Source organism: Ictidomys tridecemlineatus, chromosome 12, assembly GCF_052094955.1.
Source record: "Ictidomys tridecemlineatus isolate mIctTri1 chromosome 12, mIctTri1.hap1, whole genome shotgun sequence".
NCBI classification, from domain to species: domain Eukaryota; kingdom Metazoa; phylum Chordata; class Mammalia; order Rodentia; family Sciuridae; genus Ictidomys; species Ictidomys tridecemlineatus.
In genome coordinates this window covers 2,045,799-2,061,581 of record NC_135488.1, presented here as the reverse complement: position 1 = coordinate 2,061,581, position 15,783 = coordinate 2,045,799, and the positions used below count along the sequence as shown (strand labels likewise).

The following is a 15,783-nucleotide window of genomic DNA, read 5'->3' as shown; positions in this document are numbered from 1 at the left end:
ACGCGGTGGAGATGGGGCCAGAGGAGCGCCAGCCTGCTGACCTCAGGGACCAGGCCCTCCAGAGGATACCACAGCCTCTCCAGAAAGTCCTGCCTGGAGCCAAGCAGCCTGTGAGGAAGGCACCCCGACCCTGTCCCCCCTGCTGCAGCCTCCAGGGTCCCTGCGAGGAGTGGCCCCCAGCCAGACAGTTTCAGGGAGCCTCAGACTCATTTCCTTGAACAAATAACCAAGCATTGCAAGGACCTCCTACTGGCCCTCACACACTTCATTCGTTCCTGTTCTCCCTCTCTGGCCAGCACACTGCTTGGCACACCCCACCAGGTGAGCATTCACACATCTTTAAAAAAATGTTTTAATAAGGAAATTATAACACTGGGAGATTTCATTTCAGTATTTCAGAAAATGTGACTGTTCCTGAAAAGGGCGTCTTCCCCAACGCTGGATACCAGAGGCTCTTTCCTGGTCTTTATGACTCCCTGACGCTGGATACCAGTGCTGGTCTTTATGAGCCACCTCAAACATCTCACAGAACCTAAGTGCTCTGGAAGGGCAGGACTAATGTCCTCAAGAAGGCCGAGAGTCGCTGTGATTGCCGGGACGACCATTGCCTCCACGGCCCTGGGCACCACACAGCACTCAGGGTGGGCCCTGGCCAGTGTCCCTCCACCAGCAAGGCCTCCAGGCTGCAGTGGCTCAGTGACCAGTGCCCTCCTCAGAGCCACTCTGCTGTGCCACCCAAGGAGTGGAGGACCCGAGAAGGCAGGCAGTCAGCAGGTCTTCAAGGAGTGAGCCCGCCATTCACCGTACCACCTGGTATTCCGTGTGCAATGTGCATGGTCAGAGCTTCTACAGATTAAATTACTTTCTTAAAAAATCCAATAAAATATTTCATACAATTCTTTTTGAAAGGTCTTTCCATTTTTGAACTTAACTTATAAAATGTTGTGCAAAAACAAATACTGACTTCAAATAAATAGGAAAAGAAGTGGGAAGACCTGGACATCTTTTAAATTAAGGTTAAAAATACCAACTGCTCTTCATATTATCTGCAGGATGAACTGCACAGAGGAGGCCCGACACAGCCCTTGGGGCACAGGCGCCCTTCCTGGTGAAGTCGGTGTGCTCAGAATTCACAGTGGACGCCCCCGGTGAGGTCCTTCACTACACCTCCCTTGACCAGCCGCAGGAGGAGCCTGGTCTCCGTGGTCACGTTGTGCATGGTCTGCCAGTTCATGGCCGCCATGCACTGGCTGTCGAAGTAGTGCAGGGGCATCTGGGGGCGGCTGAGGTCATACCCAAAGCCTGCCAGGCTGACTTCATCGCACAGATGTGTGGCCAAGATGACGGCCACGGCGCCCATTGTGGGGACATTCTGAAAAAGAGCAAAGACCAAAGTTCCTCATTCGCTGCTCTGTGGTGCTGCAGGGGCTGTGTGGGCACAAAACTGCCCGCTGCAGGGGTGGACCTCACACTACTTCACCTGGACAGCACAACTCCCCATGGGGGTCAAGGAGCCCATCTCCAAAATGTAGTCTTGCTCCCAATGTACCCTTGAGGCGCAGCTGGACAGGGCTCCTGGTCCTAGCTCAAGCTGCTTCCCAAGCTCCGCCTCTGCTGGGCGTCCTGAACCATGGCAGGCCCATCGCCTTTTCATGTGACAAATATCCCCAGGCAACCAGAGGACCTGCCTGTCCCTCCCAGGGCCTGACCTCCGCTGGGACCCTATGGGGGGCAGGCTGTCCCATGAACATCAGTCCTGCTGCTCTACATCCACTTGGCCAGCTGTTGTTCTGCAGATAACACTGCAGACCACATCCAGCTAAAGCCAGCTCCTTCCCACCCTCCGCTCAGGCCAGCGCAGTTTTCGACCTGAATCAAGGGCTTCCTGTCTGTTCCTTTTAGACTGGACCCTCCCCACTTGGCCTAGCATGCCCAGGTCCAGGCCACTCGTGGCTCCCTGGGCTGCTGCTCTCTTCCTGTCCTAGTGGTCCATGCCACCTGGAGGGTGCGACTCTGCATTCTGCTTCCCGCCCTCCAGCCTGGTCTTGGGTGAAGACACAGAGAACAGAACTGGCAGCCAATCCCAGGGTAAGCAGCCCTTCCGGACACGCTGGGCCAGCACTACTTCAGGTACTGGGGACCTTGGGATATTTGCATATACATAAGACACCTTGGGGCTGGGACCCAAGTCCAAACACAACACCCGTGGCTTCCTGTGCATCTCACATGCAGCTTGAAGGTGACCTTACCAGCACCCTCAGGGTGGTGGCCTCCGAGGTCCCATGAACTCTGCCCTGGGGTGTGGGGTTGGTGCTCAGGATGCCTTGGGTTTTGGACTGGGGATGGGTGACCTCTCAAGCCCTGCTGTGTGGCTCTCACGTGCAGAGGGGCTGCCTTCCTGCTGTCTGGGCCCCAGGGGCTGCCATAAACAACCCTGACATGGGAATGGGGTTCTCTCTGGAGTGCACCGATTTAGGCGGGGACAGCGAACACAGGGACGATCATCACTCCTTAGAAACTGCTCCCTGCCGTGATGTGCTCATCTCCCTCAGACTCCCTCTGGAGCTAGGCAGGAACCCCATGGCCAGCCGCATGGTTGCCATGGAAACTAAGAGGAGTGAGGGCTCAGGGCGCCTTCCTGCTGGGCAGCCTGGACCCGCACTGCGAGCCACCCTCCAGAGCCACCCTCCAGGACCGTGCTGGCTTATTCTACCTCCATCCTGACAAAGACCTCTCAGATTTCCCAGCCTCTGCTACGGAGGAGGCAGGAAGGCCAGGCGGCTCCTTGGTGCCTGCGTGGCTGGTAGTGCCAAGTCCCCTGCACAGCATTCTTTGCTCATGCCAATCTCTCCTGGGGACGCCTGTTGGTGTGTCTGCCCTGGTCACTGGCACACCTCTTGTCGTGGATTGTGAGGAGCTCTGTGTGTTCTGGGAGTGCTTATTACACCTGTGCTAAACTTCATTTAAGAACAACTTCCATGCAAGTGTTCACAGATCTATACACGCAGTTGAGCGAATCAGATCCCGCAGACCAGCTCAAGGGCCCATGAGGAGCGAGGCTTGGAGAGTGAAGTCACCATCACTGTCACCAAGGTGATGGTGAGCGCCACCTTGCACTGAGCGGCTCACAGTGTTCAAAGGAGAGAACTTTTCTGGCCAGCGAAGTGCCTTCCGGGGTCCTGCAGCTGCATGGAGCCCTGGAAAAAGAGCCCTGTCCCTCACACCTCAGTGACACAGTGCTGACCACGCCAGCCAGCAGTCACCACACCAGGAGGCACCCGGAAGCCAGGGCCCACTGAGGCTCCTCCTCTGGGGAAGCTCCTGGGTTTCTAGTGGAGCCTGCGGGAACTGTGGACTGTCTCCCCTTGAACGTGGACAATGCTGAACTACGCAGCAGGAGAGTACCTTGTCTCGGCCCCAGAATCTCGACTGGGGCTCTGGGTATCGCAGGATGTCGAAGGCCGTCTCCTGGATGATAACTGGATTCAGAATCCTGAAATGTTTTGGCTGTAGGGGGATTTTTTCTGCCACCTGCTTCCAAAAGAAGAGTCGCACCCAGAATGGCTAAGGAAAGAAAGTGAGCCCTTGTTAGGGACTGGACAAGGTCACCCCGGCAGCAGAGGGGAGCAAATGCCCACCTGCAGGACCCGCAGGCTCAGCCGCTGCTGAAGGCCGTGGAGCCACTCAGAACCAGCTACCGGGAAAGCAGCAAGGCCCAGAGACGAACGGCAGGGCTGGGTGTGGCTCAGCTGGCAGAGCACCCACCTTCTGGGCACAGGGCCCTGGGCTCAATCCTTAGCACCGCAAGAAAACCAAAGCAAAACAACAAAAACGGTGCATTGGACAGGACAGGAACATCCATCAGGAAGCCCTCCTGATGGAGGGCTCAAACACGCCTATGCCTTCCACCAAGGACCCCTGAGAGGTGGTTTCTGCTGCTTACCAGGGTTTCATTTTTTGCCATTGCTTGAAGCCAGTTGAAATCAACACTCTTAAATAAAACAGCAACAAACAGGTCAGTAGCGTGATACTCAGCATCAGAGAGTGGGGCGCCCTCTGGGTAAGTCATCCGTATGGTAGTTTTATTTCCAACATGCTCGGAATACCCCTCGATGGGCGCACTGTTTAACCTATTCAAACAAAAAGAGAGACACAGTGACGAGGCCAGCGCCACCACCTGGCCACACCCCACAGCACCCAGGCCATATTCCCACACTGTCTGGGACCAGGACATGCTGGGGTGGGCATTCTGCCTGCCACCTTGGCTGGTATGACAAATGCAGCTTCAGTCACAACAGAGCGCCAGACCTCACCTCTGAATGACCAGCGATTCTACCCACCCAGGACCTGAGCCCACGAACGCATTCTATCCTGGGCTTTCTTGGGGTGCCAGTAAAGTTTCATTGAAAGATTCTCATTGTGCTCAAAATATTCCTGGTTCTTGCTAGAATTTCAAAAGGAAATCAGAGGGAATCAATCCCCCACGCTAGCACAAGGCAGGCACAAACCCACGTGCAGCGGCCGAGGAGGTGGGGCTCAGGTGGGACTCCTGGCATGTCACCAAAGCCTTCACCAGGGCTCTATTTCCAGGAGGTTCTACGAACCCCGCAGAAGCAGCGCCGTAAGCAGCTACGCCGTTCTGAAATCTCAAGAAACATGTCTTTGCTTCTTCCTGTGTGTTGATCACACCTGCATTTAACCTTTCTCCTCCTTCCTGCAGCCACTTCCTCTTCCGGAACTCCTGACCTCATGTGCTGTCCCGTGGGCTGTCCCGTCACTTGACATGACAGTACCACATGCCAAGGTCCTGGGCTGGTAGCACTCTGGTCCTTTCTTCCCTCTGTTTTAAATAAAGCTCATTTGGGGACCATGGGTGGAATGTAAGTGAGGACTCAGGTAAGGCCTGTCTCCTAATGAGTACTTACATTAGCGCTGGGGCCTGTTCTCAGGACAAGCACACTGTACTGCCTAGGGGCAGAGGGCTGCTCTCTGCAGGAAGCCACCAGGGATTACAGGAGAATCTTCTCTTGGTGTGGTAGCCAGGGAGATTTAGGTTTGGCAGTGTGCACTACCTATGGCTTTCCCGCAGCAACAGAGTGCCCAGTGCATGTGACCTTTATCTCCACTCTGTTGGGAACTGGACAGCCCACATTTAGCCTTTTTTGGTGAGGAACATTCTCTGGAAGGCTTTTGATGTTTCCTAATGTAAATAAAGCAGCGTGGCTCCGTTTTGCAGAGTCCAGAAGCTGGATCCGTCTGTGGGGTAGCCTGACCTGCCCCTGCTTTGTGGAAACATTTTCTGTGCCCTGTGGTTCTCTCGCCGTTCTATTTTTCCTAGCTCTTACTTCCCAGCCAGCCCATTCCACTGAGGGCAACCCCACTTCCACTGCCCGTGCAGGATGTGGGTGGAACCTATCTGCAACTCTCAAAGAGTCCAGAAAAGAATGGCAATGCAGGTAGGTCCCTGTCAACAGTCCAACTTTAGTCCCTTGACTTCTCAGTGGCGCAGAAGAACATGCAGGTGGCAGAAGCCTGCATGTTGTCCCAGGCCAAGGACATGTGGTTCAATACTCAGCTGTGATGCTGGGCAGCAAGCCACGGCTCCAGGCAGCCTCAGGACAAGGGGAAACTGGCCAGGCCAGTAGGCCACATGGCTGGGCCAGGGCGCTCTGGAGAGCAGGTGGCTCCAATGCATTTGGGACCTAACAGTGCTTCCCACTCACGATGGGCCAGACTTGGGGACCAGAGGGGGGAAGCTCTTTGTGCCGTTCTTGCAGCGTTTCTTGATAAGAAACAGGTGCAGAGCAGTTAAGAAACTTGCCCCAAACCACAGGGCACTATGTGGGCGTATCTTCACTTTTAGGATTCAAATGTCCAAAACAGATTTTGTTACTGTCCCTCACCAACTACAGAGTTTTTCACTTTCCCCATTTCTGACAGTGATTCCACTAATGCCTCTGACCCCAGATTGGAAATCTAGATGCCCCTGTCACCACCAGACTATCAGGAAGTGCTGCCCTACCTCCCAGGAGGGCTCCCTCTGTCCCCAGGCTCCACACCCTGAGCCCGGCCCTCCATGCGCAGGTCCCTCTCCTCTGCCTTAAACCCACCCATGTGCAGCTGCTGGGCAAACTGAGGTGGGCTGTGGCCCCCCAGGCCCAGGCTCTGCTTCTCTGTAAAATGGAGACAGGGAGCTGAGTGCAGTGACCCGGGACCTGGGGACAGCCACCTGTCTTGGAACCCACCACCTTGCTTTAAGGAAGGTCTCCAAGGAAATGATGGCAGAGGGACATGGAGACGCAGGGACAAGGGTATGCAGGACGCTCCACAGTAATGAAAACTGAGACCATCCAAGTCCCCCCAAAGAACCCCGAGCACAACACCTTCCTGGAAGACCTGCCAGGAATTTAATGACCTCAGAAACCACTCCTAGTGTCGAGTTCAGAAGCACCCTGCAAATCCATGAGTCACTCAGGATCGGTGGGAACTCTGTGGGGAGCAGCGGCTGCAATTTCCTCCCCTCTCCTTCTGAATTTTAATAATGAACATATTTTACTAGTATAATTGGAAAAACAGGTTTGTTCATTTGCTCTTTCTGTGGTGCTGGGGAGGGCAGGCAGGTGCTCTACCACTGAGCTACCCCACGGGAAAACAAGTTTTAACCCGAGCAGAGACCTGATGCCAGCTCCTCACTGCCAGCCCCACGGCCTCACCAGCCTCTCGCTGCCTTGAAGACAGGGTCCCCACCTTGCTCTGACCTCCGGGGCCTCTGTTCCCCTGGACCTGCCCATCCTTCCAGACCCCGCCCCCCTGCCTTGACTGCGGCCCCTGCCTGCTGCCCCTGCAGCCTGGGTGCTGAGAAGTCCCTCGGGAGCGTGGACCCGAGCTCCACCCTCACTGTCCCCAGCAGTGGCCTGAACCCCAGCAGGAGGCTCTGGAAAGCCAGGTACCTTATCACGACATCGAACTGGTTCAGGGCAGGGCCCAGCCCCAGGCCGTGCAGTATCCCTCCGCTGCCGATGACCACGCATCGCCGGCAGGCCTTGGCTTCCCAGTGTTCGGGAAAGCCGTGCTCGGGCAGCGTCTCCAGGAGGCTCTGGACTTTGCTGGAGAACTTGCGGAACCCGAAGGGAGGGTCGTACTTGTACTCAGCCCCGCTGGCGTCAGGGGCCTTCTGCACGAAGGGTGCCAGGTCCGCGCTGTACCGGCCCTCGAACAGCTGCACCATGGCCCTCTTGGCAAACGCCGGCCGGCACTCCCTCTGCAAGACCTGCTGGGCATGTCTCTGGGCTCTCTGCAAGGCAAGTGCAGGTTGAGTGGAAGCCTCCCCTACTGGGAGTACCACCCCTCCGGGGGACAGTCCGAGAGTGCCCATCTCACTGCTCCTGGAGGCGGCAAGGGCTCTGCCTCCTGCCGGTCTAGCTGAAGAGGACCTGGGGAAGAAAGCACCTAGGAATGCCAGCAGGCTAGTGTGCTGGACAGGGGCACCTGCCGCAGCCCACGGGGAAAGCTGGCTCACGTGACCCCTCCGTGACCTATCTGGTCACCCACAGACGGACAGTGCCTGCAGGGAGAGGGAGCTGGCACAATGCAGAGGGCTATTCTGGCAAGACTATTCTGGCTATTCTGGAGAGCTGCTTGGCCTCCTGGTGACTATGCTAAGGTGCAAAACTGCAGGTGTTAAGAGTGGCCAAGAGGAACCAATCATAGTTTTCATTTGACCATAATTTTTAAAAGGTTTCATTTTGTAGATTCCCATCCTGCAGGATAAGGAAAAGGTTTCTTTAGCAGTTGGGTAACAAGCTGTGCACAATCTGGGGGGTAAGTGACCTGAAACATGGTGGGGACAGTGGCCTGTTAGCAGCACCTGGGTGGTTCGTGTCAGCCAGGGGCCCTTCTCCATCTCTCTGCCGCCCCGGCCTTCCTCTGAGCACCTCCTTCTGCGCTGCCGTGTGCACTTGTGCGCACGTGTGTGCTCCTGTACTCCCCAGGGTGTTACGTAAGGGATTTACCAGGTCTTTTCAACTCCGCCAGTATTGTTTTATGAGGACTCGTACTGCAGCCGAGTTCTAAATGCTACCCCAGTGTTCCAGCCTAGGTCTGCATTGACCTCCAGAGCTCTGTCCCAGCCTAGGTCCGCAGTGACCTCCAGGGCTCTGTCCCAGCCTAGGTCCGCAGTGACCTCCAGGGCTCTGTCCCAGCCTAGGTCCGCAGTGACCTCCAGGGCTCTGTCCCAGCCTTGGTCCGCAGTGACCTCCAGGGCTCTGTCCCAGCCTAGGTCCGCATTGACCTCCAGGGCTCTGTCCCAGCCTAGGTCTGCAGTGACCTCCAGGGCTCTGTCCCAGCCTAGGTCTGCAGTGACCTCCAGGGCTCTGTCCCAGCCTTGGTCTGCAGTGACCTCCAGGGCTCTGTCCCAGCCTTGGTCTGCAGTGACCTCCAGGGCTCTGTCCCAGCATTGGTCTGCAGTGACCTCCAGGGCTCTGTCCTAGCCTTGGTCTGCAGTGACCTCCAGGGCTCTGTCCCAGCCTTGGTCTGCAGTGACCTCCAGGGCTCTGTCCCAGCCTTGGTCTGCAGTGACCTCCTGGGCTCTGTCCCAGCCTTGGTCTGCAGTGACCTCCAGGGCTCTGTCCCAGCCTTGGTCTGCAGTGACCTCCAGGGTTCTGTCCCAGCCTAGGTCTGCAGTGACCTCAAGGGCTCTATTCCAGCTTAGGTCTGCAGTGACCTCAAGGGCTCTGTCCCAGTCTTGGTCTGCAGTGACCTCCAGGGCTCCCCACTGCAGGCTTGTTGTCCTGCAGCCCGTTCAGAGGTGGGACTTATAGGCAGCGCCTGGATCCCAAGGGCTCTGGACTTGACAAGGGACTGCCCCACAGAGGGTGGTGGATCATAGGCAAGAGAAGGGGGTCACTGGGGACGTGCCCTGGAAGGTGTATCTTGTCCCTGGCCTTTCCCCCTCTGTTCTCTCTGCTTCCCAGCCACCAGGCTGCAGGCAGTGTGCTCCACTCTGTCAGGTTGTGCCTCATCTGAGACCTGGAGCAACGGATCCAGCCGACCGTGAACTGAGAACTCTGAAACTGTGACCAGAACCAATCTTTCCTCCTTTAGGATGTTTTTCTCTGGTATTTTGACAGTGATGAAAGCTGACCAACTCAGCCAGCTACATTTTCCTCAGAGTTATCACTGATGGTTGGGCACACTGTTTAGAAATATCTACCCAACCGCAGAAGAAACAGTTCTTAGAATACAGCTTCAAAAACTCATTACTGCTGAGGAGCATACTTCCACATTCGGAGGCTCTGCCCGTGTCGGAACAGATATTCTAGAGCCTTGGAGACGATGCTGCAGGCGCTGTGTGTATTCACACCTCTGTTTACCTCATAGCCCTGGTGGCATCTTGCAAGGTGGTCACCAGTATCTCCCACTGTGGAGCAAGGCAGCCTCCAGAGAGGTGTGCGCGGAGTGCCGACCGGGCTGACTCGCAGCCCCTGGAGCGACAGGAACCCACAGAAACAGCACACGGCAGCCCCCAAGAAGAGCAGTCTGTACGCAATCGGTGGCTCCAAGGGGAATCAGGCCAACGAGGGGACACCGCGACCCTGCACCAGGACAGCCACACCAGCAGTGGGGCCACCATACTGTCTACACTTATCCTACTGTATGCACCTACAATACTGTATACACTCACTTCTACTGTATACACCCACCATAGTGTATACACTCACTATACTGTTTACACTCACCCCTACTATATACACCCACCATACTGTATACACTCACCCCTATTGTATACACTCACCCCTACTGAATATACCCCACCATTCTGTACACACTCACCTTACTGTATATAACCCACCATACTGTCTACACTCATCCTACTGTATACACCCACCATACTGTATACACCCCACCATACTGTATACACTCACCCTACTGTATACACCCCACCATACTGTATACACTCACCCCTACTGTATATACCCCACCATTCTGTACACACTCACCTTACTGTATACACCCCACCATACTGTACACACTCACCCTACTGTATACACCCCACCATACTGTACACACTCACCCTACTGTATACACCCCACCATACTGTACACACCCTACTGTATACACCCCACCATACTGTATACACCCCACCATACTGTATACACTCACCCCTACTGTATATACTCAACCCTACTGTATATACCCCACCATACTGTTTACGTTCACCTCTACTGTATACACCCACCATACTGTTTACACTCACCCCTACTGTATACACCCCACCATACTGTATATACTCACCTACTGTATATACCCCACCATACTTTTATACCCACCCCTACTGTATACACCCCCATACTATATACACTCACCCCTACTGTATACACCCCACCATACTGTATATACTCACCTACTGTATACACCCCACCATACTGTTTACACCCACCCCTACTGTATACACCCCCATACTGTATACACTCACTCCTACTGTATACACCCCACCATACTATATATACTCACCTACTGTACATACCCCACCATACTGTTTACACCCACCCCTACTGTATACACCCCACCATACTGTATATACTCACCTACTGTATACACCCCACCATACTGTTTACACCCACCCCTACTGTATACACCCCACCATACTGTTTACACCCACCCCTACTGTATACACCCCACCATACTGTATATACTCACCTACTGTATACACCCCACCATACTGTTTACACCCACCCCTACTGTATACACCCCACCATACTGTATTCACTTATCCCTAGACTCCAGGTCTGAAGGTTGTAAACAGTGATTTTTAGAAAACAAAGGCTCAAACCTCCCATCACAGTGACATCTCAGGCATCTGGCTTTGCACATCTCCTTGGGTGGAGGGAATATCTGGGAAGCACCGTGAGAAACCTGGGAAGCTTCCCCTGCCTGTGGTGGAAAGTGAGGTTGCAGGCCAGGGAGGCGCACAGCTCTGGGGCTGCAAGCCTGCTCTAGGAGTTTCATTGGAAAGGGTAAGACTTCATTCCTTTTCCATTCTGGCCAAGAGTTCAACATCAGGCTCCAAGCCACATTTTCTAGGCTTTGAGCAGAGTGCAAGGCCCAGCAGTGCAAGAGGCCTTGCACTCTGGGGCCTGGAGCAGGTTGGTGCAGGAAGTCAGTCTGGGCTAATGTGCCTTCTAAATGCCACGGAAGCCGGGACAGCCGGTGCCGTTCCCTTCATCCACCTCAACTCTAACGTGTAAGGAGCAGGGAAGGGACAGGTCAGGGCCTCCTTCCTGAGCTCCACCCGGGCTCCCCTTCTCTGCTGCCTGGGCCCAAAGCTCCGAGGAGAACGCCTGGGAGAGGCACCCTGCACGAGCTCTGCCGTTGATGGCTCCAGAGCTGGAAGCCAGTGCAGCCAGCAAGGGGCACCCCCAGGAGGAGCTGGTGCGGGGCCTGGGCAGTGGCCAGGGAATGGGACGCTCATGCAGGACACATGATGCCTGTCCATCCCATCCTCAGCGTCTTTCAGGATATTCACAACTAAAACTAAGCCAACGCCTGGCACCTACAGTTGTGAGGTCAACACCGTGGCAGTCTACCACGGAGAACCAGGGTGAAGGTCCTGGCCTCCACTTCACTCCACTCTGTGACGTTCAGGCTCGTCCATCTCAGGAGCTTAGGCATGGGGCATGTTTGTTAGTAAGAGGCGAGATTCTGTTACGGTCATCGCTTCAAAAAAGCACTCAGGAGAGGGCACAGCGCTCAGGAGGAAGGCAACCACTGGAGGGAGCCCACCTGCCGGGCACCGTGACCTAGGGCCTCGGTTGCCTTGGACCACTTCCTTCTCCCTGTCTGGAAACTCGAGGGGAGACGCCCCATGCACCTGCCCAGAGCCTGACACAGGGAGGGCTGGAGCTCCTGAGTCATGAGCCCACACTGACGCGCCTTCTGCAGTGTCACCAGGTTTAAAGCAACACAATCTAAATGATCAAGTCACAGAAAGAATATTACAGTGAAAACTTGGCCAGCTGCCTGGGCCAGGGGCTGAGCTGAGGACTGACTGTGAGGGATCATACACTGACATGCGTGAAGCAATGTCCCCAGCCTAACTGCGGCCACAGGGGCGAGACCCTATAAATGACCTTTATTCTCATCAAGGGAATGAGTCCTACCACTTACAGTTTACCATCACCAACTCTTAAGGAAACCACATCTGGCAGACATGGTGGGGGAACGTTCCAGAGCCTTGAGACCAGTAATGTTGCCTTGGTCACAGTTGGTCACATCACTTTCTCACCTCCCAGACAGGGGAGACAGGGCATGGGTGCTGGTGCCATGGCTCACTGTGAACCCAGGAGGCAGAGGGCCATAATCAACTGTAGTGGGCTGTGAGGGGCAAGGTCACACACCTGCTCCACATGGCACATGGATGAGTGAGTTAGCACCACTGACTACTGCAGGGCAGGCCCAGCACACAGTGAGCACTGACTAATGAGGCCTGAGCAAGTAGCTCAGCCCTCCAGGTCTGGCCTCCCCAGCAGAAGGCAGTGATAGTCTCAGGAGAGAGCCACACAGCCCAGTGTGTCAGCCACCGTCCCTAACGTGCCCCCTAGTGAGGCGCCTCTTCCCACAGGCAGGCCCCAGGCCTGCTAATCCAACCTCGTCCATGGCAGCGGGATCTCTGCTGAACCGTCAATCCATTACCTGCTAGAAAAGTGGATGGAGAGAGAACTCAACACAGGACCTCGTGAGAATGGAAGAGACCACTGGAGGGATGAGAGCTACCCTGGCGCGTGCTCCCCTCTGCTCAGAACGGGTGGGCAGTATCACACTAGCAGCCCCCGCGCTGGCACACTAGTGGACCCCCCACCCCCACCCCGACCCCGCAGCTGTGGTGAGGGGCAGCTGGGCAGCTTGCAGGCAGCAGGGCCTGTGGGGAGGCATCTGGGTGGATTCCTGCATCCAACGTCCATCACCCCGGGATGGCAGCTCACCTTCATGCGTTCAGGGTCCACGTACTGCATCTTCCGGCCGCCGCACTCCTCCGAGGTGTAGCTCAACTTGAGGATGTAAAGGAGCCACACTCCCAACACCAGCAGTGAGCACCTGGAAGAACCAGGCAGGCAGTGACGCCGACCCCCACGCAGCTCGTGGAAGGTGCCACTTCCCTCAAAGCCAGCTGGTCACCCAGCTGTCCAAGGACCTTGATAAAACCTAGGCCACGGTGCAGATTGGACAGAAGCACGCTCTGAGTCAGGGCCACAGAATCTGAGCTTCTGGGTTTTGGCTTCTTTAAAATACTGTCAGTCCTTCCAAAAACAGGAACACGAAAGAAACAATCTACTCAATACTTCTAGAAAGTTCTACCAGGAAATGAGGCTGACTGGAGGGAGACAGCACTGGATATCTCCCTAGGACCACCCAAAAACTGTTTTCAGAGATGTGAGCATCCACACTGTCATGTCCACACACACGTGCACACTCACAGAGATCTGGAGGAAGAGCTGGGTCTAGGTTCTAGGGGTCTCATTTTTCACGAGCTCCCCAGGGCCCTGATGAACTAAAGGTAAGACCACCCACACGGGTTTAAGTACCACAGCTTTCCATGACCCACGTCTGCCAAGGAAGGAGGGGGCCGGGCCACAGGGAATGGTCCCTGCGCCAGGTGAGGGGCAGCTTAGAGCAAAGCACCCAGCACGCGCCCTCTGCAGGTGCCACGGTGGCAGAGCTGGGCGCAGGCGGGAGGCGTGGCAGGCAGGTTTTGGTCTGGTTCTCGGTGCTGGGAGTGGAGCCAGCCCCAGGCACATGGGCAAGTGCCCTACCCGCAGCTGCCCAGCCTACTGGGCAGTCAGGGTCCTCTCTCTCACTTCAGGCTCCCTGTGGACACCTGGACACAGATCTGAATTCTTCCCTGAGACTAAAGACCATGAATGACCAGGATCCTACCACTGCTGTGTGGGAACAGGACAGGACACACAGACACACAGGGGAGAGCACAGACACACAGGAGAGAACACACACAGACACACACGCACTCACAAGAACCCTGCAGCACGGTGGTCCTAAAGGGTGGAGGGGACATGCGGAGCAGGCTGGGGGACCTGTGGAGTCCCTGTGCTGTCTTCTGAGTTTCAAGCCTTGGGACGTGGGTGTCCCTCTCCCTGGCCCCCAGAGTCCTGCATGCTGAGTGCCCGAGGCCTCTCCTATTTGCCCCATTTCCCCTCTGGACGCCTTGGCTGGCCCTGGGTGGGCACTCACTTGATGACGTCTCTCAGCAGCAGGCTGGGTCTCCGCATCCTGTTCTGCGCACCGCTGTACCATTGCAGGGGGGTCCTTGAACTGTCACTCCTGGGCTTCAGAGAGTCGCACTCACTGGGCATTGCTGCAGGAGAGGGCACAGCGGGCACAGGGTGTGTGAGCCGAACTGGGCTGGCAGTGAGGGGACAAACTGGGGAAAGTGCCACCTGGGCCTAGGTAGAGGGAGTCAGTAGTGACAGCAGGGCTGCAGGCCATGATTCCTGAGCTCCAGAATGACCCGTGGGGGCGTCTAGGGCTGGGGGGGGGACACGTGGGGGGGACATGTCAGGGCTTCTGGGGCTGGGGACACATCAGGGTGTCTGAGGCTGGAGACATATCAGGGAGGCTGGGGCTGGGGGGGACACATTGAGATGCCTGGGGCTGGGGGGTGGGGATGCATCAGGTGTCTGAAGCTGGGGAGGACAGGGCTTCTGGGGCTGGGGAGGGATGCATGGGGGGAATGCGTTGGGGTGTCTGGGGCTGGGGGGTGGGGACGTGTTGGGGTGTCTGGGGATGCATGGGGATGCATGGGGGGTTGGGGATGCATCAGGGTGTCTGGGGCTGGAGATGCATGGGGAGCTGGGGATGCATCAGGATGTCTGGGGCTGGGGATGCATGGGGGGATGTGTCGGAGCAGCTGGGGCTGAGGGGTGGGGGCACGATGGGGCGACTGGCGCTGAGGGGTGGGGGTGTGATGGGGTGTCTGGGGCTGAGGGGTGGGGATGCGTGGGGAGGGGATGTGTCAGGGCAGCTGGGGCTGAGGGGTGGGCAACGGGGCATCTGGGCTGGAGGTGGGGATGCATCAGGGTGTCTAGGACTGGGGGGTGGGGACACATCAAGGCATCTGGGGCTACAGGGTAGGGATGTGTTGGGGTGTCTGGGGCTGTGGGGTGGGGATGCATCAGGGTGTCTAGGACTGCGGGGTGGGGACACATTGGGGTGTCTAGGGCTGCAGGGTAGGAACACATGGGGGGTGTCTGGTGCTGGAGGGTGAGGACACATCGGGGTGTCGGGGGCTTCAGTGATGAAGATGTTCCCTGTCTTGTGCCCATGTAGCCTCCCAGCTATGACGGGAGCCTCAAAGGCACCACTGTCGGGGACTAGGAAAGGCACGGAGGCACCCTGAGGTATCTCGTGCATTTACGATTATTCCAAAATGTTTACTCTTTTTACCTCAGTACTTGGGCTTGAGCTCAGGGTACTCTACCACTGAGCCCCAGCCTCCTGCCCCCCATTTTCTATCTTGAGACAGGGTCTCACTACATCCCCAGACCTTTTTATTTTTTGTGACCTTTCAGGCATATGTGGTAGCATATACCTATTATCTCAGGGACCCAGGATGCTGAGGCAGGAGTGTTGAGAGCCACAACCAAGTCAAGATGGCGCCTGGCATTTTGCCAGAAGGAGTGATTGAGGGGTAGTGCCAGCGAGCCATTAGGATGATGATGGTTAAGTTAAGCTGTGTATAATTATTGGGATGATGGCTGATTGCTGTAACTG

General features: G+C 56.1%; 1 protein-coding gene across 5 annotated transcripts in view; it reads right to left on the bottom strand.

Moving 5' to 3' along the window:
• Positions 1-338: 338 nt before the first annotated feature.
• The window catches only part of St3gal5 (ST3 beta-galactoside alpha-2,3-sialyltransferase 5), a 37,763-nt gene continuing 22,318 nt past the window's right edge, over positions 339-15,783 (bottom strand). For all 5 annotated transcript variants that reach the window (XM_078027943.1, XM_078027944.1, XM_005338447.5 and 2 more), the window contains 6 exons: positions 14,245-14,368; positions 12,981-13,092; positions 6,951-7,294; positions 3,944-4,130; positions 3,406-3,564; positions 339-1,372 (listed from right to left, as the gene is read on the bottom strand). In XM_078027943.1, the coding sequence (XP_077884069.1) occupies positions 1,124-1,372; positions 3,406-3,564; positions 3,944-4,130; positions 6,951-7,294; positions 12,981-13,092; positions 14,245-14,368 (1,175 nt within the window). In that variant the 3' untranslated portion in view covers positions 339-1,123. The remainder of the gene's footprint in view (positions 1,373-3,405; positions 3,565-3,943; positions 4,131-6,950; positions 7,295-12,980; positions 13,093-14,244; positions 14,369-15,783) is intronic.